This window comes from Poeciliopsis prolifica, unplaced genomic scaffold, assembly GCF_027474105.1.
Source record: "Poeciliopsis prolifica strain line A6 unplaced genomic scaffold, Auburn_PproV2 SCAFFOLD049, whole genome shotgun sequence".
Taxonomy (NCBI): domain Eukaryota; kingdom Metazoa; phylum Chordata; class Actinopteri; order Cyprinodontiformes; family Poeciliidae; genus Poeciliopsis; species Poeciliopsis prolifica.
This window is the reverse complement of record NW_026562424.1, coordinates 468,443-481,324: the sequence shown is the minus strand read 5'-3', so window position 1 is coordinate 481,324 and position 12,882 is coordinate 468,443. Positions and strand designations below refer to the sequence as shown.

The following is a 12,882-nucleotide window of genomic DNA, read 5'->3' as shown; positions in this document are numbered from 1 at the left end:
TCTCCTCTTCCTCTGCTGCTCCTCTTCCTCCTCTTCCTCTGCTCTTCCTCTCCTCTTCCTCTGCTGCTCCTCTTCCTTTCCTCTTCCTCTGCTCTTCCTCTCCTCTTCCTCTGCTCTTCCTCTTCCTCACCTGCTCCTCTTCCTCTGCTCTTCCTCTCCTCTTCCTCTCCTGCTCCTCTTCCTCACCTGCCTCTTCCTCTGCTCTTCCTCTCCTCTTCCTCTCCTGCTCCTCTTCCTCACCTGCTCCTCTTCCTCTGCTCTTCCTCTCCTCTTCCTCTGCTGCTCCTCTTCCTCTCCTGCTCCTCTTCCTCACCTGCTCCTCTTCCTCTCCTCTTCCTCTGCTGCTCCTCTTCCTCTGCTCTTCCTCTCCTCTTCCTCTGCTGCTCCTCTTCCTCTCCTCTTCCTCTCCTGCTCCTCTCCTCTTCCTCTGCTCTTCCTCTCCTCTTCCTCTGCTGCTCCTCTTCCTCTGCTCTTCCTCTCCTCTCTCTCCTTTCCTCTGCTCTTCCTCTCCTCTTCCTCTCCTGCTCCTCTTCCTCACCTGCTCCTCTTCCTCTGCTCTTCCTCTCCTCTTCCTCTGCTGCTCCTCTTCCTCTCCTCTTCCTCTCCTTTCCTCTGCTCTTCCTCTCCTCTTCCTCTCCTGCTCCTCTTCCTCACCTGCTCCTCTTCCTCTCCTCTTCCTCTGCTGCTCCTCTTCCTCTCCTCTTCCTCTCCTGCTCCTCTCCTCTTCCTCTGCTCTTCCTCTCCTCTTCCTCCTGCTCCTCTTCCTCTGCTGCTCCTCTTCTCTTCCTCTCCTCTTCTCCTGCTCCTCTCCTCTTCCTCTGCTCTTCCTCTGCTGCTCCTCTTCCTCTCCTCTTCCTCTGCTGCTCCTCTTCCTCTCCTCTTCCTCTGCTGCTCCTCTTCCTCTCCTCTTCCCTGCTCTTCCTCTGCTGCTCCTCTTCCTCTCCTCTTCCTCTGCTCTTCCTCTGCTGCTCCTCTTCCTCTCCTCTTCCTCTGCTCTTCCTCTGCTGCTCCTCTTCCTCTCCTCTTCCTCTGCTGCTCCTCTTCCTCTGCTCTTCCTCTGCTGCTCCTCTTCCTCTCCTTCCTCTGCTCTTCCTCTGCTGCTCCTCTTCCTCTCCTCTTCCTCTGCTGCTCCTCTTCCTCTCCTCTTCCTCTGCTCTTCCTCTGCTGCTCCTCTTCCTCTCCTCTTCCTCTGCTGCTCCTCTTCCTCTGCTGCTCCTCTTCCTCTCCTCTTCCTCTGCTCTTCCTCTGCTCTTCCTCTGCTGCTCCTCTTCCTCTCCTCTTCCTCTGCTGCTCCTCTTCCCTCCTTTTCCTCTCCTTTCCTCTGCTCTTCCTCTCCTCTTCCTCTCCTGCTCCTCTTCCTCTGCTCTTCCTCTCCTCTTCCTCTGCTGCTCCTCTTCCTCTGCTGCTCCTCTTCTCTTCCTCTGCTCTTCCTCTCCTCTTCCTCTGCTGCTCCTCTTCCTCTGCTGCTCCTCTTCCTCTCCTCTTCCTCTGCTCTTCCTCTGCTCTTCCTCTGCTGCTCCTCTTCCTCTCCTCTTCCTCTGCTGCTCCTCTTCCTCTCCTCTTCCTCTGCTCTTCCTTCCTCTTCCTCTCCTGCTCCTCTTCCTCTGCTCTTCCTCTCCTCTTCTTCTCCTGCTCCTCTCCTCTTCCTCTGCTCTCCTCTCCTCTTCCTCTCCTGCTCCTCTTCCTCTGCTGCTCCTCTGCTCTTCCTCTCCTCTTCCTCTGCTGCTCCTCTTCCTCTCCTCTTCCTCTGCTCTTCCTCTGCTGCTCCTCTTCCTCTCCTCTTCCTCTGCTCTTCCTCTGCTCTTCCTCTCCTCTTCCTCTGCTGCTCCTCTTCCTCTCCTCTTCCTCTGCTCTTCCTCTCCTCTTCCTCTGCTGTCCTCTTCCTCTCCTCTTCCTCTGCTCTTCCTCTCCTCTTCCTCTGCTGCTCCTCTTCCTCTCCTCTTCCTCTGCTCTTCCTCTCCTCTTCCTCTGCTCTTCCTCTCCTCTTCCTCTCTCTTCCTCTGCTCTTCCTCTCCTCTTCCTCTGCTGCTCTTCCTCTCCTCTTCCTCTGCTGCTCCTCTTCCTCTCCTCTTCCTCTGCTCTTCCTCTCCTCTTCCTCTCCTGCTCCTCTTCCTCTGCTCTTCCTCTCCTCTTCCTCTCCTGCTCCTCTTCCTCACCTGCTCCTCTTCCTCTGCTGCTCCTCTTCCTCTGCTCTTCCTCTCCTCTTCCTCTCCTGCTCCTCTTCCTCACCTGCTCCTCTTCCTCTGCTGCTCCTCTTCCTCTGCTCTTCCTCTCCCTTCCTCTGCTGCTCCTCTTCCTCTGCTCTTCCTCTCCTCTTCCTCTCCTTTCCTCTGCTCTTCCTCTCCTCTTCCTCTCCTGCTCCTCTTCCTCACCTGCTCCTCTTCCTCTCCTCTTCCTCTGCTGCTCCTCTTCCTCTTCTCTTCCTCTCCTCTTCCTCTGCTGCTCCTCTTCCTCTCCTCTTCCTCTGCTCTTCCTTGCTGCTCCTCTTCCTCTGCTCTTCCTCTCCTCTTCCTCTCCTTTCCTCTGCTCTTCCTCTCCTCTTCCTCTCCTGCTCCTCTTCCTCACCTGCTCCTCTTCCTCTGCTGCTCCTCTTCCTCTCCTCTTCCTCTCCTCTTCCTCTGCTGCTCCTCTTCCTCTCCTCTTCCTCTGCTCTTCCTCTGCTCTTCCTCTCCTCTTCCTCTGCTCTTCCTCTGCTGCTCCTCTTCCTCTGCTCTTCCTCTCCTCTTCCTCTCCTTTCCTCTGCTCTTCCTCTCCTCTTCCTCTCCTGCTCCTCTTCCTCACCTGCTCCTCTTCCTCTCCTCTTCCTCTGCTGCTCCTCTTCCTCTGCTCTTCCTCTCCTCTTCCTCTCCTTTCCTCTGCTCTTCCTCTCCTCTTCCTCTCCTGCTCCTCTTCCTCACCTGCTCCTCTTCCTCTCCTCTTCCTCTGCTGCTCCTCTTCCTCTGCTCTTCCTCTCCTCTTCCTCTCCTTTCCTCTGCTCTTCCTCTCCTCTTCCTCTCCTGCTCCTCTTCCTCACCTGCTCCTCTTCCTCTCCTCTTCCTCTGCTCTTCCTCTGCTGCTCCTCTTCCTCTCCTCTTCCTCTGCTGCTCCTCTTCCTCTCCTCTTCCTCTGCTCTTCCTCTCCTCTTCCTCTGCTGCTCCTCTTCCTCTCCTCTTCCTCTGCTCTTCCTCTCCTCTTCCTCTGCTGCTCCTCTTCCTCTCCTCTTCCTCTGCTCTTCCTCTCCTCTTCCTCTGCTCTTCCTCTCTCTTCCTCTCTCTTCCTCTGCTCTTCCTCTCCTCTTCCTCTGCTGCTCCTCTTCCTCTCCTGCTCCTCTTCCTCTCCTCTTCCTCTGCTCTTCCTCTCCTCTTCCTCTGCTGCTCCTCTTCCTCTCCTCTTCCTCTGCTCTTCCTCTCCTCTTCCTCTGCTGCTCCTCTTCCTCTCCTGCTCCTCTTCCTCACCTGCTCCTCTTCCTCTGCTCTTCCTCTCCTCTTCCTCTCCTGCTCCTTCCTCACCTGCTCTCTCTTCCTGCTACTCCTCTTCCTCTGCTCTTCCTCTCCTCTTCCTCTGCTGCCTCTTCCTCTGCTCTTCCTCTCCTCTTCCTCTCCTGCTCCTCTTCCTCACCTGCTCCTCTTCCTCTCCTCTTCCTCTGCTGCTCCTCTTCCTCTGCTCTTCCCTCCTCTTCCTCTGCTGCTCCTCTTCCTCTCCTCTTCCTCTGCTCTTCCTCTGCTGCTCCTCTTCCTCTGCTCTTCCTCTCCTCTTCCTCTCCTTTCCTCTGCTCTTCCTCTCCTCTTCCTCTCCTGCTCCTCTTCCTCACCTGCTCCTCTTCCTCTCCTCTTCCTCTGCTGCTCCTCTTCCTCTGCTCTTCCTCTCCTCTTCCTCTCCTTTCCTCTGCTCTTCCTCTCCTCTTCCTCTCCTCTCTCCTCTTCCTCACCTGCTCCTCTTCCTCTCCTCTTCCTCTGCTGCTCCTCTTCCTCTGCTCTTCCTCTCCTCTTCCTCTTTCCTCTGCTCTTCCTCTCCTCTTCCTCTCCTGCTCCTCTTCCTCACCTGCTCTCTCCTCTCCTCTTCCTCTGCTGCTCCTCTTCCTCTTCTCTTCCTCTCCTCTTCCTCTGCTGCTCCTCTTCCTCTCCTCTTCCTCTTCTCTCTCGCTGCTCCTCTTCCTCTGCTCTTCCTCCTCTTCCTCTCCTTTCCTCTGCTCTTCTCTCCTCTTCCTCTCCTGCTCCTCTTCCTCACCTGCTCCTCTTCCTCTGCTGCTCCTCTTCCTCTCCTCTTCCTCTCCTCTTCCTCTGCTGCTCCTCTTCCTCTCCTCTTCCTCTGCTCTTCCTCTGCTGCTCCTCTTCCTCTCCTCTTCCTCTTCTCTTCCTCTCCTCTTCCTCTCCTGCTCCTCTTCCTCACCTGCTCCTCTTCCTCTGCTCTTCCTCTCCTCTTCCTCACCTGCTCCTCTTCCTCTGCTCTTCCTCTCTTCCTCTGCTGCTCCTCTTCCTCTCCTCTTCCTCTGCTGCTCCTCTTCCTCTGCTTCCTCTCCTCTTCCTCTCCTGCTCCTCTTCCTCACCTGCTCCTCTTCCTCTTCTCTTCCTCTCCTCTTCCTCTCCTGCTCCTCTTCCTCTGCTCTTCCTCTCCTCTTCCTCTGCTGCTCCTCTTCCTCTCCTCTTCCTCTGCTGCTCCTCTCCTCTGCTCTTCCTCTCCTCTTCCTCTGCTGCTCCTCTTCCTCTCCTCTTCCTCTCCTGCTCCTCTCCTTTTTCTCTCCTCTTCCTCTCCTCTCCTCTTTCTCTCCTCTTCTTCTCCTTTCCTCCTCCTCTCCTTTCCTCTTCCTCTCCTCTTCCTCTCCTGCTCCTCTCCTCTTCCTCTCCTCTTCCTCTCCTCGGACCACCGCAGGAAGTGGCGCAGCAGCTCATGACCCTAATATGACCCTCTGCGCTGCCTACAGGGAAACCCTGTAAAAACTACCAGCAGTACTGTGGCTATGGAACACCAATAGGGACACACTAAAAAACTCCTGAACTCATAACGTTATTGATTTTTATTAAAATTGGAGTTCTGAGGGGGAATCATCGAAATTACATCAATTAAAAAATTGTAAACATTTTTGTAGGAAAAAAAACTGAACAAAAGTTAAAAACAATTTTATCAGAATTCTGCAGAATACATTTGCAAAAAGAGAAAAGAAAAATAAAGACCTGCCTTCTGGCCGAGATTCCTCTTTAGTTATCAGTTATGAAATGTTATTAGTTCTCATTCACAGAAGCCAGCAAGTTGCACAAAGACTTTGTTTAAGATGATTATTGTATTGATTATTGTGTCATGTTAAAATGTTTCATATCTGATTAAATGTAGAGAAAAGTCTGGATTTCAAATGTGTGACCGATGTTACTGCAGGAACAGATTCCTTTATAAAATATTTATATATTTTACCAAATATTCCCCATCAGGCACTGTGTTTGGGGGTTTGTCCCGCCGGCGGTGCCTCGCTCCGCTGAAGTCAACATGGAGAACAACTGCTGCAGACACTGCTGCAGACACCAAACTGCTGCAGACGCTGCTGCAGACACCAAACTGCTGCAGAAACTGCTGCAGACACCAAACTGCTGCAGAAACTGCTGCAGACACCAAACTGCTGCAGAAACTGCTGCAGACGGGGGATTTTATCACACAGTCAAAGGAAAAAGGACACAGAAGAAGCTAAAAGTTTTTCACCTGCTTAATAATAAACTGGGTTGAGATGCTTTCATTAATAAATACATTTGTTGTGTTTTGCTGGAAAAAGTTGAGTAAACTTTTGCAAATTAAAAATGTTAAAAGGAGGTTTGTTCCCATTTTGAAATTCTTAAAGGGCTGGACAGAAAATAAAAAACATTTTTTGTCCATTCTGAGCCATGAAAACAATATTTAGGTCATTTTTATTAAATTTCCAAGTTTAATAAAACTGGATTTGCTGGATAGATTGTTAGATTTTAGTTTGGCTGTAATGATTTTACTTTGATTGAAAATAAAAATAAAAAGTTCTTCTTCCAGAGCAGAGTGAAGCTTCATGGTTTGTATTTACATGTCAACAGAATCAGTTCAGTTTGTACAGGCTAAGCTGAGACCGGACTCTTCAGTGGGCAGGACGTCCTTCTCAGGCTTTTCCCCGTCCACGTCACCGTCTGACCCGACCCGATCCAAGCAGAACCAGCGTCTCTATCGCGCCTCCTCACCTGCAACAGGTCAGACATAAACAGCAGTAAAACCCAAACCATCATGAAGTTTGGCTTCTGTTTGGAACTAATACTGGAACCCCACCTGAGACCGGACCCAAACCCCACATCAGACCGGACCCAAACCCCACCTGAGACCGGACCCAAACCCCATCTGAGACCGGACCCAAACCCCAACTGATACCGGACCCAAACCCCACCTGAGACCGGACCCAAACCCCACCTGAGACCGGACCCAAACCCCACATCAGACCGGACCCAAACCCCACCTGATACCGGACCCAAACCCCACCTGATACCGGACCCAAACCCCATCTGATACCGGACCCAAACCCCACCTGAGACCGGACCCAAACCCCACCTGATACCGGACCACAACCCCATCTGATACCGGACCCAAACCCCACCTGATACCGGACCACAACCCCATCTGATACCGGCCCAAACCCCACCTGAGACCGGACCACAACCCCACCTGAGACCGGACCCAAACCCCGGACCCAAACCCACCTGAGACCGGACCCAAACCATCTGATACCGGACCCAAACCCCACCTGAGACCGGACCCAAACCCCACCTGAGACCGGACCCAAACCCCACCTGAGACCGGACCCAAACCCCACCTGAGACCGGACCCAAACCCCATCTGATACCGAACCCAAACCCCATCTGATACCGAACCCAAACCCCACCTGAGACCGGACCCAAACCCCACCTGAGACCGGACCCAAACCCCACCTGAGACCGGACCCAAACCCCGGACCCAAACCCCACCTGATACCGGACCCAAACCCCATCTGATACTGGACCCAAACCCCACCTGAGACCGGACCCAAACCCCATCTGATACTGGACCCAAACCCCACCTGAGACCGGACCCAAACCCCATCTGATACCGGACCCAAACCCCACCTGAGACCGGACCCAAACCCCACCTGATACCGGACCATACCCCATCTGATACCGGACCCAAACCCCACCTGAGACCGGACCCAAACCCCACCTGAGACCGGACCCAAACCCCATCTGATACCGGACCCAAACCCCACCTGAGACCGGACCCAAACCCCACCTGAGACCGGACCCAAACCCCACCTGATACCGGACCCAAACCCCGGACCCAAACCCCACCTGAGACCGGACCCAAACCCCATCTGATACCGGACCCAAACCCCACCTGAGACCGGACCCAAACCCCACCTGATACCGGACCCAAACCCCGGACCCAAACCCCACCTGAGACCGGACCCAAACCCCATCTGATACCGGACCCAAACCCCACCTGAGACCGGACCCAAACCCCATCTGATACCGGACCCAAACCCCACCTGAGACCGGACCCAAACTCCACCTGAGACCGGACCCAAACCCCACCTGAGACCGGACCCAAACCCCACCTGAGACCGAACCCATACCCCATCTGATACCGGACCCAAACCCCACCTGAGACCGGACCCAAACCCCACCTGAGACCGGACCCAAACCCACCTGAGACCGGACCCAAACCCCACCTGAGACCGGACCCAAACCCCACCTGAGACCGGACCCATACCCCATCTGATACCGGACCCAAACCCCACCTGAGACCGGACCCAAACCCCACCTGAGACCGGACCCAAACCCACCTGAGACCGGACCCATACCCCATCTGATACCGGACCCAAACCCCACCTGAGACCGGACCCATACCCCATCTGATACCGGACCCAAACCCCACCTGAGACCGGACCCAAACCCCACCTGAGACCGGACCCAAACCCCGGACCCAAACCCCACCTGATACCGGACCCAAACCCCACCTGAGACCGGACCCAAACCCCACCTGATACCGGACCCAAACCCCACCTGAGACCGGACCCAGCATATCCTAAACACAGAGTTCCGAAACAAACCGGGCCACTGAGAGTACTGGGTCGCCGGTACCTTTGTTTGGGATGAAGTGGATAGAGTGGCTGAAGATTCAGAACCGGGATGTCCCGTTTTCTGGACCGTCATTCAGGAACTGGTGGCCCAGTCCAGAGCCACACTTCCCACACAGAACCTGTGAAGGAAAAACAGAAGGGCGTTAGTTCTCCATGGTCCCGGTTCTGGTCCTGGGTCTGGGCCCGGTTCTGGTCCCGGTGCCGATCGGACCTTGAAGGCGGTGAGGGTCTCCATCATCTTGGTGACACTGTCTTCCCTCAGCGTGTCTCTGAACGCCGGCCATGGAGACGAGTGGGGGAAACTTGGAGCGGCTGGAGAACAGGGGGTGGAGACAGCGGGAGCAGACGTACAGTCCTGCAGGGAAGAGGTCAGAGGTCAGAGGTAGAGGAATGACCTCTGGCTATTGAATTAATTCATTCAACCGAATCATTTCTCATCAAAATTCTCTTCCTTCCTGCACTTAAAAGGTGCTGATACTACATCATCTTTAATACTATAATTACTGATATTATTATTACTATTGTTATTATGATTATTATAATTATTGTTATTAAAGCAAAATAATAAGCAGGTAAATTGGACACCAACATTTTGGTTCTTTAAAGACCTTCAGTAGATTGATGTCTGTTTCTGTCCACATGATCGTGGATGATAAGATAACAGGTCATCAGGTCAGGCTGAGGCAGCGCAGGAAGAAATGCTGCCACCTGCAGGTGGGAGGGTGCATCACTTGAGCTGAATGTTTTTCACCATTTTTTGTTGAAAATTGGCAACAAAACAACATAACTCACAATCATCCATCAGTGCAAAAAACAAGCAGTGAACTGTTGTATTTCTATGATGAAACCCAAAGGGCTGCCTAAAGCATGATGCTGCCACTACCATGCTTCACTGTGGGCATGGTGTTCTGGAGGTCCAGTCGTTGGTACCGTTGCAGCTGATCCGGAACGTCTTCACTGAGGTTCTGTTAGTTCTAATCCAGAATCCAGCAGAACCTCCTCTAAAAACCGTTCTGGGATGTAACGTCACTTCCGGTTGACTCACCTGGTTTAAAGTGATCCTTGTAGATTTCCTCTCCACCGAACCGACAGAAGGACATGTTCGATTGCTCGACCAGAACCACAAAGATAATCCTAATCTGGGTTATGCTCCTCCTCACTGACGGAACCGCTGAGATTCTGCTTGCTACATGTGACGTCATCACAGCTGACGCCGGTGTAAGGTGGAGCTCCTCCCCTCCATCATGGCTGCCGCTAGATGGCAGTGTCGGACAACAGCAGGATATTATCTGTTTCAGCCCGATTATTTTCTGCTTTATTTAAAATTAAAAACAAGAACAGTTTATCTGGGAGACATGAATGGACGTTTTTATTTGATTTCTTCAGACATTTGAAAAGATCTCCGCTTCTTCTTTTCTCTGCACATCTAGACGCTTCATTCATACTTGCAGTAGTGCTTCAGCGCGTCAGGCAGCTGCAGCCAGTCGATGGCCGTCCTGTGGACAATGTGCTTCTGAATGGCCTTCCTGCACAGCGTCTGCAGAGAGGAGACTGAGAGACAACAGATCACTGATCAAGAGAAATCTGCAGGACACCACTTAGAAACCTGTCAAAAAACAAACAGCTACCACAAAAAGGCTGCTAGAGCAGATGAAAATGATTATGAATGCAGAAGCAGAAAATCTCAAATAAGAGCAAATAATTTCTAGAAACTATAATAAGATAAGACAACATGACAGAGATACATCTGAGGAACAATTGAGAAATAAATTCTAATGATGTCAGCCCAACAACACCATGACATTGTGTTTCCACCAACATTTTATATGTGATGGAAAATGTTGTAATGTTCTCCTCACCTCCTGCTTATCATGAGGCTGGTCAAGCGGCTCTCACAGTGACCTCTGCAGTGACCTCTGCAGTGTCAGATAACAGCAGGAGGTCCTTGATCCTGGAAGCTCTCAATGTTTCTTCCCAACCCAAAACTCTCCTTCCACCCAAGAACAACCCCCGACCTGAACAGCGGACCAATGGGAGACCGTCTGAGCTGGGCTCCACAGAATCCCTGGTTCGTCACAATCAGGGATTCACGGCTCCGGTCCAATCAAGTCTTCTCTGACCGGAACCTGAAGCCGGATCCACTGCTGGTCAGACAGACTGACAGACTCCTGTCACTCTGGATTTCTGCTCTCACCTTGCAAGGTTTCAATACTTTTCTATTTTTTCTCATCCAGACTCTTGTTAAAGTCTTTTCTGATATCACAACTGCCGTATTAGAAAAGGTTCATGGACACAGAAAAATTAAGAATTTCCTTAATTTTTTAATGTAAAAACTTAAAAAGTTTTTACATTCACTGGAGGGATTTGACTTTTCCAAAGAAGACTTGCCCACACATAGCAGAGTCTTCATAGAAACAAATATCTTTTTCACATCTTTAAAAGGTAGCATCATACTCCTGAGCATTGTTTTAAACATGCCAACCCACAGGGGGCAGTGTAGCGCTATGCTAAGACCCGTCAGCCAATCAGATTGCTTCAAAAATAACCAGCACTTCCTGTTAGGAATTAAATATGGCGCCAGGAAGTTCATTTGTGATGACAGACAGAGAGGTTGAATTACTTTTCAATTAGAATATAAAATTAATAAGATGTAGCCTACTTATTAACTGAAAACATTCGCCTTTTATATTAGCGGATTATGTGTCAGACTATTGCACAGGAAGCAACATTTCCATTTTCCATTGAACAAAAACATGGAGTTTTGTCAAGTTTCCATTTGGTCAAAGTTTTTATGAATATTGGTTCCATTAAGAGGTTTTGGTGTTTGTTTTCCCAGATATCCTGCGATGTCTGGACTAGGCCTCAATGCGCCAACTGGAAGCAGGTCCACTGACGGCTCTGAGCCTTACCAGAGGAACCAAACTCTGAGGCAGGAGTCGCTCTCTGCTCTGAGACCTGTGGTCCATGCTAGTTAGCAAATTACTTCCTGTTTCTTCCAGCTGTTGCGGAAAGTGATAATCAGTGCATGTTGTCCTCCGGTCAGAAGGGGGCGCTGCCTGCTGCTGCAGCAGGTGAGAGACGGTGTGTGGAGACACGCAGTGGTCGTAGTGCCGCCTGTTTGTTAAGCCGAAGCTGTTAAATTGACCTCTGACCCCCGCCTGGTTTGTGTCCTGACCCCAAAGTGGAGGAAATGGCTCCCTGTGTTTCCGGTCAGCACACAGAACCAGGACCGGGACCAACAACCCGCAGACTTACTGCTTGTGGGTTCCAGCCAAACCAGTAGATGGAAGCAACATGTTAAAGCATAAAGATGGCTCCCGGCACTCACATCCGTACTCCACCTGGACGATGCGAACCGTCTTGGTGGCGGCGAACACGTCCACCACGGCGTACAGCGGCCTGCTGGACGGGAGGCCCCTGGCGGAGGCCCCCATGTCCTCTCCGTTGATCACGATGTGCATGTCGGCCGAGTCTCTGCTCCTCGGTACGTACAGCACTCCGATCCTGCTGCGTCTCGCGGTGGGCGGCAGCGCGTTGGTCCTGTACAGGTCGTCGAGGATGTGGCTGAAACGCCCCGGACGGCTCCGGCCGGCCAGCTTATCTCTGGGGATTCGGACCGAGTCGATGTGCAGGTGAGAGTCCGTGAAGAAGGTCTCTGGTTCGGTGCTGCCTCCGCCTTCGTCCCCTTCCTCTCCACGTCCCAGTCTCCGCCCGGCGAGCCGCAGCTCCGGCTCCAGGACCTTGTTGTGGTTCCGGGTGATGGCGAACACCCAGCTGTCGCCCAGCTCCGTCAGGTCCGGGATGGAGTATTCGGGGACCGCGGCCAGGCTGTGCGGGTCCCGGGCGGTCAGGCCAACCCGCAGGTGGCCGCACCAGCCCAGCTCCTTCTCCTCGATCTCGATCAGGAAGATCTCTCCGGGTCTCAGCGGCCGTTTGCTGAAGCAAACCCCGTTGGCGAAGCTTTCCACTCGGGTGGCCTGCGTTCCCGACTGGTCCAGGACGATGTTGGTACCGTGGTTGGGGTGAAACTCCAGAAACTGGTCAGAAAAAGCCTCCATTTCTTTTTCCGTCAATCAGAACCAGCGGAACCAGAACCAAAAGCTCCTAAAAACAAGTAGGATCAAACTGACCTCAGACTAACACACGGAGGCGTCATGGCGCCCGGACACTGGAGCGCCCTCGACCCTGCTGGGCTATTTTTAATCAGCTGCCCGAGTCAGCGGGAGGGGTGTGTGTGTGTGTGTGTGTGTGTGTGTGTGTGTGTGTGTGTGTGTGTGTGGGTGGGTGGGTGGGTGGGTGTGGTGTGTGTGGTGTGTGTGTGTGTGTGGTGAGACAGAGACCATTGATTGAATGGGAATAACAGGAACAACTAAACCCATCATCATTTATCATTACATCAGATTGAGTCAGAATGAATTCCTACCCATCATGCTCAGGGGAAACATGCAGAAACATCAAGCATTCATAAAGCACGCTAATTAAAGATGGCCGCTCGCTGTGTTCCCAGTGGAGGAAAGTTTAGATCCTCTGGAGGCTACAGAAACCTGGATTCACCACAGCAGGAAATGGATTCCTTCACAATAAACTTACCCCCCTCTCTCTCTCTTTCTCTCTCTCTTTTCTCTCTCTCTTTCTCTCTCTCTTTTCTCTCTCTCTTTCTCTCTCTCTTTTCTCTCTCTCTCTTTCTCTCTCTCTTTTCTCTCTCTCTCTTTCTCTCTTTTTCTCTCTCTTTTTTTTCTCTCTCTCTCTTGTGTTCAGAGGTCAGAAAGGAGGAAGAGATTTATTATTTAATT

At 52.2% G+C, this 12,882-nt stretch overlaps 2 protein-coding genes across 2 annotated transcripts; both read right to left on the bottom strand.

The window, feature by feature from the left end:
• Positions 1–4,975: 4,975 nt before the first annotated feature.
• msrb1b (methionine sulfoxide reductase B1b) lies at positions 4,976–9,291 on the bottom strand. The gene is given in 5 exon segments (XM_055057875.1): positions 4,976–6,167; positions 8,091–8,208; positions 8,301–8,390; positions 8,392–8,444; positions 9,135–9,291. Coding segments are annotated over 5 exon segments (435 nt in total). The 3' UTR covers positions 4,976–6,150.
• Positions 9,292–9,524: 233 nt separating this feature from the next.
• On the bottom strand, positions 9,525–12,302 carry neurl2 (neuralized E3 ubiquitin protein ligase 2). The gene is made up of 2 exons (XM_055057862.1): positions 11,418–12,302; positions 9,525–9,640 (listed from the first exon to the last, which is right to left on the bottom strand). Exons 1-2 carry the CDS (start codon positions 12,145–12,147, stop codon positions 9,525–9,527), a joined length of 846 nt encoding a protein of 281 aa, XP_054913837.1. The 5' UTR covers positions 12,148–12,302.
• Between the last annotated feature and the right edge of the window lie 580 nt (positions 12,303–12,882).

What these genes read in the sequence shown, in the direction of transcription:
- neurl2 (XM_055057862.1), bottom strand. Translation starts at nt 12,147, where the DNA reads ATGGAGGCTTTTTCTGACCAGTTTCTGGAGTTTCACCCCAACCACGGT. An exon ending in CGTCCAGGTGGAGTACGGAT is followed by an intron (nt 9,641 to 11,417) that starts GTGAGTGCCGGG and finishes GTTGTCTCTCAG; the next exon opens with TCTCCTCTCTGCAGACGCTG.